The sequence below is a fragment of the Arachis ipaensis genome, chromosome B10 (assembly GCF_059453495.1).
Source record: "Arachis ipaensis isolate K30076 ecotype BB chromosome B10, ASM5945349v1, whole genome shotgun sequence".
Classification (NCBI taxonomy): Eukaryota; Viridiplantae; Streptophyta; class Magnoliopsida; order Fabales; family Fabaceae; genus Arachis; species Arachis ipaensis.
The window spans coordinates 134,784,814-134,791,185 of NC_142435.1; the positions used below are offsets into that span (position 1 = coordinate 134,784,814).

A 6,372-nucleotide genomic window follows, 5' to 3' on the forward strand; every position below is an offset into this window, starting at 1 on the left:
CTTTACGGGTTCTCGACCTCCCGTTCTGACTAAGTGGTGCCCCCGCTGTAGGTATGGTTAAGCGCCTCGTTCTCCCTAACCAGGCTCAGCGGCCGCTAGCCGATTTCATCGATCATTACGCTTGGGTCTCCTCCGACGTGAAGGACACCCCTTCCAAGGTCACAAAGGAGAGCCTTCAGGACGTACGCCAGGCTGGGCTCTTATGTGGGGGTGGTCCTGAGGAAGCGTTTTACCAAGTTTACGTTCCTGCTGATCGGGAGCGTGTTTGCCAGAAGAACCTGGCAGCTCCGCGAGTCATTGATTGGTTGTGGGTTTATGAACCCATGTTCACGACCTTGGGGGTTCGTTTGCCCTTTTCCCCCTTTGTCATGGGCTTGTTGAATCGTTGCGATATTGCTCCGTCGCAACTGCATCTGAACGGCTGGGCTGCCATCCGGTGCTTCGAGATGGTTTGTGAATAGCTGGAGCTTCCGACCTCTGTAAATCTTTTCCTCTACCTTTTCCTTCGTACGACCCCTCTCGCCAGGGAAAGGCAAAGAAAGGATATATGTCCTTCAGAGCCCAACAAGGTCATATGATTTTTGGCCTTTTTGAAGATTCCTTCCATGGTTTCAAGTCCACTTTTTTCAAGGTCAGGCCAATTGAGGGTCATCAACCTTTCTAGCTCACTGCCGAAGGGGAAAGGCGGATCCCGACTTACTGGAGCTTTGGGGCGGGATCCGATTGGTTGAGTCCGGAAGATCGTAACATCGCCGACATCTTGTTAGCTATTTTCGGCGAGAAAAATCTTAATCCTCGTATGGTTATGGGGGACCGAGAGGCCGGTCGGTCGTATGTTGGTGAGTTCTTTACTTTTTGCATTTTTAGTGTTTTGCTCTTCTATCACTCACATATTTGCTTTCTCTTTTTCTTTGCTTACAGTTTCCATGGCTGGTGGGAAAAAATCTTGGCTGACTTGATGAACCTCATCCAAGGGGATGGTGAGGGTGGTGAGGACTCCTCGGCGACTCCTTCGGTGAGTCAGGACCAGGAGGATGCCGGGGAGGGTAGTGGTCGAGTTGATGGGGCCGACCAAGGTCAACCGGAGAAGGTTGAGGTCCCCCTTGAGAACACCTCAGGGGATCCGAGTGTGGAAGCAGAGGCTCCTTTTGATGAGGAGGATCTGGGGCTTGATGATGACGACTTGAAGGTTGTTGGCAACCCAAAGAAGAGGAAGCGGGACTCTGGGAAGGCTCTTTCTGTTATGGAAAAGAACTTTGATGCTGGGAGTTTCATTGAGTCCCAGTTGCTTCCTAGTACCGAAGAATTCTTCCGGGATGCCGACCTCTCTGGCCAGGTGAGGTGGATCTACCGCAGCTTTCTTCGAGCTGCTGCTATTGCCAAGAAGGTGGAACCTGTCTTGGGAAATTATCATGTTTTGGAAGGCAAGCTTCGAAACTTCCAGAAAGATCTGGCGGACTCAAGATCTCGGGAGGAGTCTCTGAAGACAAAGTTATCTGAGCAGGAGAAGAAGGCTGAGGAGGATGCCAAGGATATTAATAGGCTGGTGGATCGGGACCTCGCCTTGATGAAAGATTTGAATACTGCTCGTGGTGAGACTGCTACTGCTGAGAAGAAGGCCAAGGAATTAGAGGAAAAGCTGAAGTTGGCGGAGAGCTCGTAGCGGTTGCTCGTCAGGAGATGGCTGCTATGAAGAAGAAAAACAAGGAGCTTGCAAAGGGGGCTCGGGAGGCCGTGAAGCTGACTAAGGAGAGGATTAAGCTTCAGGTGGCCGTACTGGCTCCCGATCTCGATCTTTCCCAAGTTGGAGCTCTCAAGGCTGTTGAGGACGGGAAGATTGTTGATATCCTCAAGTCTTAAGTTTTTATACTTCTTGCCTTATCTTTTGTAATTTGTTTTTATCTCTGGGCCTGTTTAAGGCGCCTTTTAGTTGTAACAAACATTTTGGCACTTTATCCATGTTAGGCCATTTCCTGTTTATCGTTTGCTTTCTCGGGCCGCAGTGGCCTTGCTTTTATTATTTATTTTTCGCTTACTCAGGCCGTCGTGGCCTTTTGGTTTACCGTTTTTATGGTATTTACCGTTTTTGTTGTTTGTCGCCGAGCCATTTTTTGCTTTGGGTCCCTTTGGTTCCCGGGATGATCAGTCCCGGGTTTCTGTTAGGTCGACCGTTTATTTTTCGTCATTTTGTCGTTTTGATGTGAATCTTGCAAAAAGACAAATTTATTATATACGCATTGTAGAACTTTAAAGCAAAGAAGTGATGTAATACATAATAAAGTGAAAGAGAGTAAAAAAAAGGAATGCAAAGGAAATTATAGTGGGGGGGGGGGAGAGTGAGGTCGTCGATCATGTGGTTGCTTCTTCTTATGAGTAGAACCTTTTTAGGTTTGCCATGTTCCATGTTCTCGGTACCTCACTTCTATCCAACTTCTCCAACTTGTAGCCTCCTTTTCCGAGGATCTCTCTTACCCTGTAAGGGCCTTCCCAGTTTACGGCCAACTTGCCTTCTCCTGGGGTTGGCAGCCCTATCTCGTTGCATCGTAAGACCAAGTCACGTTCTCCCAGACTTTTTTTTAGCACGTTGCCATTGTACCTTAGGGCTATCCTTTGCTTTATTGCTGTTTCTGTTAGATGCGCCATTTGCCTGGTCTCGTCGACCAGATCTTTTTCGATTGCTTCATTTCCTCCTCCAAAGAGTAACCTTGGACTCGGTTCCCCGACTTCGACTGGGATGACTGCATCGACCCCGTATGTGAGTCGGAAGGGAGTTTCGCCAGTAGATGATTGGGGGGTGGTCCTGTAAGACCATAGGACTGAAGCTAGCTCGTCTGCCTATGAGCCCTTTTTCCCTCAAGTCGCTTCTTTAGCCCTTTTAGGATGACTTTGTTTACTGCCTCCACCTGGCCGTTGGTTTGGGGTTGTTTGACTGAGGAGAACCTTTGCTTGATTCCCAGTCCTACTAGGAATCCTTTGAACTTCTTGTCGGTGAATTGTGTCCCGTTGTCCGATATGACGGTTTCTGGATTCCAAACCTAGTGACCACTTTCCTCCACATGAATTTTGGCAATTCGTTGAAGATATGCTAGCCAGTGATTCTACTTCTACCCATTTGGTGTAGTAGTCTATGGCTACTATCAAGTATTTCACTTGCCCGGGCCCAGATGGGAATGGCCCTAAGAGGTCGACTCCCCATTGGGCGAAGGATCGGGGGGCCATCATCAGGCTGAGTTCTTCGGGTGGGGCTTTGTGGAAGTTGGCATTTTCCTGGTATTTTTTGCATTTTTTGACGAACTCTTGGGCGTCCGACATCATTGTGGGCTAGTAATATCCTGCCCGGATGATCTTTCTTGCCAGCGATCTTCTCCCGATGTGGTGACCACAACACCCCTCGTGGACTTCGCTTAGGACGTAGTCTGTCTGGTCGGGGCGTAGGCATTTGAGTAGGGGTTAGTGGAGCCCTCTCTTGTACAACTGCTCCTATATGATTACATATTTGGGGGCTTCCTTCTTGGTGGCTTGTGCTTCCTTCTCATCTAGGGGTGTTTCTCCGTGCTCCAGGTATCAGAAGATAGGGTCTATCCATGAGGGGGAGCTTGGAGTTTGGGTTGCGCATAAGATGATTGCTGGTTCGGTTGCCAGTCCTTGGATTAAGGATATGTTCCCTGCCCCGGGTTTGGTGCTTGCTAGTTTGGAGAGGAGGTCAGCTCGGGCGTTTCTTTCTCTAGGGACATGCTGAATTATGACTTCCTCAAAGCTTTTGCATAGCTCCTTTACCTTTTCCAGGTATTTTTGCAGTAGTGCGTCCCTGGCTTGGTAGCTGCCGTTTATCTGGGAAGTGACGATATGGGAGTCGCTACTAACTTCCACCCTTGATGCTCCGACCTCTTTAGCTAACATTAACCCTCCTATCAGGGCTTCGTACTCTTCCTGGATGTTGGAGACTGGAAAATCAAACTTGATCGATTGTTCATAAGCTACTCCTGTCGAGCTTTCGAGAATGATCCCAGCTCCTCCAAACGTTTGGTTGGACGCTCCATCAATGTGGAGTTTCCACCGTGTGTTCGGTTTATCGGGAGCCTCCCCTGTGACCTCTACTAGGAAATCTGCGATGGCTTGGGCTTTAATTGCCTGCTTAGGTTCATATTGCAGGTCGTATTGGGATAGCTCTATTGCTCACGCCATCATTCTTCTCGCGAGGTCGGGTTTCTGAAGGACTTGCCGGATTGCTTGGTCGGTTCTTAGGATGATCACATGCCCTTGAAAGTATTGTTTTAGTCTTCGAGATGAGGTCAGCAGGGTGTAAGCCAACTTTTCCAGCTTAGTGTACTTCAACTCCACCCCTTGGAGTACTTTGCTGATGAAGTATATTGGGCGTTGAGTTTTGTCCTCTTCTCGGACAAGGACTGCCGCCATGGCTTGCGTGGTCACAGCTAGGTATAAGTACAGGGGCTCCCCTTCTCTAGGCTTGTTAAGTACGGGAGGTTCTGAGAGTATCTTTTTAAAGTGGCTAAATGCTTCTTCGCACGCCGGGATCCATTCGAAGGTGATCCCTTTCTTCATTAGGTTGAAGAATGGGATGGCCCTTTCTCCCGAGGCGCCAAGAAATCGGTAAGACATTGCACATCTTTGACGCACCCAGGACTTGTCATTTTGAGGACGGCTTCGCATTTGTCTAGGTTGGCCTCTACCCCTCTTTGTGTTATCATGAACCCTAAGAATTTCCCTGCTTCCATGGCGAATGCGCATTTAAGTGGGTTGAGCCTCATTTTGAATTTTCTTAATGCTTTGAAGACAACTTGGAGGTCGTCTATTAGCCTATTCAGCTCTGCTGTTTTTACCAGGATGTCATCGACGTATACTTCTACTGTTTTGCCGATGAGGTCGTAGAAGACCTTGCTCATTAGTCTTTGATAAGTGGCTCCTGCGTTTTTCAGCCCAAAGGGCATTACTTTGTAGCAATATGTATCTCCTGGCGTTATGAATGTTGTTTTGTCCTCATCAGGTCGGTGCATTGGGATCTGGTTATAGCCAGAGTACGCATCCATGAAACTGAGAAAACGATATCCTGCCGCCGAGTCTACCAAGGTGTCGATGTTAGGGAGGGGGAAAGAGTCTTTTAGGCATGCTTTGTTCAAGTCGTAATAATCGACGCACATTCTCCACCTCCCGCTGGCTTTCTTGACTAGGACGATGTTGGACAGCCATGTCGAGTACTCGAGCTCTTTGATGAATCCTGCTTCCAATAACCTGGCTGTTTGCTTGGCGACTTCGTCGGCCCTTTCTTGAGACATCTTTCTTCGCCGCTGGGCTATTGGTTTGGTGTCAGGTTTTACGGCTAGTCGGTGGGACATGACCTCGGGATCCAATCCCAGCATGTCTGATGGTGTCCATGCGAAGAGGTCATCGTTTGTCCTTACAACCTCCTTGAGGGGGCCCTTGAGTTCATGGGGCAGGTTCCTATTTACAAAGGTAAATTGGTCTTCCGACTTCCCTATCTGAAACTTTTCCATGTCCCTTTCTGGTTCTGGTCTCGGCTTGTCCTCTATTCTGACATCCAGGTCTGCCAAGAACACGCCAGCTGCCTTCTTAGATTCTTTCCTTAAGGAGAGACTAGGTTGTCGCAAGCGACCGCCGCTTCTAGGTCTCCTCTTATGGAGCCAACTATTCCCTTGTCCGTTATGAACTTCATTGTCAAAAATTTAGTGCATATTACGGCTGAGAGTTCGTTGATAGTCTTTCTTCCCAGGATGATATTGTATGCTGTGGAGTCTCCGATGACTATGAAGTCTGCCATAACCGACTTCTTGGCGTCACCGGTTCCAAGGCAGATTGGGAGGGAGATTGTCCTGTCGGGTTTTATGTAGTTATGACCGAGTCCCATGACCCCGTGCTGGTGATTTTTGAGGTTAGACTCTTTGAGCCCCATGGCGTCGAATACGTTTCTGAATAGGATGTTGGAGTCGACCCCGGTATCGACGAGGATTCATCTGACTAACCCTGTTCCGACTATTGCTGTAACCACCATGGGGGGTTCTCGGGGAGATCGTGAAACCTTTTTGTCTTCTGGGCCAAAGGATATCGTGGGAGGTCCTCTGCTAATGATGGGTCCTTCCGACGAGATGGATAGGATCCGGGAATCCTTTTTTGTCACTGACTTGGATTTAGGAGGGCTATCGCGCCCGACCACGACATTGACCACGAAAGTTGGCGTCTCCTATGGGTTCTTGCCTTGGCTTGACAGTCCGACTACGATCTTCCTCGGAGCGTTCGCGTTCCCGTCTCCTCGGCTCTCTGATGAGCCAGGAGAATTCGCTCAGCTTTCCATCTCTGATGGCCTACTCTAAAGCATCTTTGAGATCGAAGCAGTCT

General features: G+C 48.9%; 1 protein-coding gene across 1 annotated transcript; it reads left to right on the top strand.

The window, feature by feature from the left end:
- Nucleotides 1-799: 799 nt before the first annotated feature.
- LOC148581809 (uncharacterized) lies at nt 800-1,663 on the top strand. Its single transcript, XM_088493899.1, has one exon. It carries the CDS (start codon nt 800-802, stop codon nt 1,661-1,663), a length of 864 nt encoding a protein of 287 aa, XP_088350025.1.
- Nucleotides 1,664-6,372: the final 4,709 nt, after the last annotated feature.

Coding starts and splice junctions, on each gene's coding strand:
- LOC148581809 (XM_088493899.1), top strand. CDS start 800: ATGGTTATGGGGGACCGAGAGGCCGGTCGGTCGTATGTTGGTGAGTTC.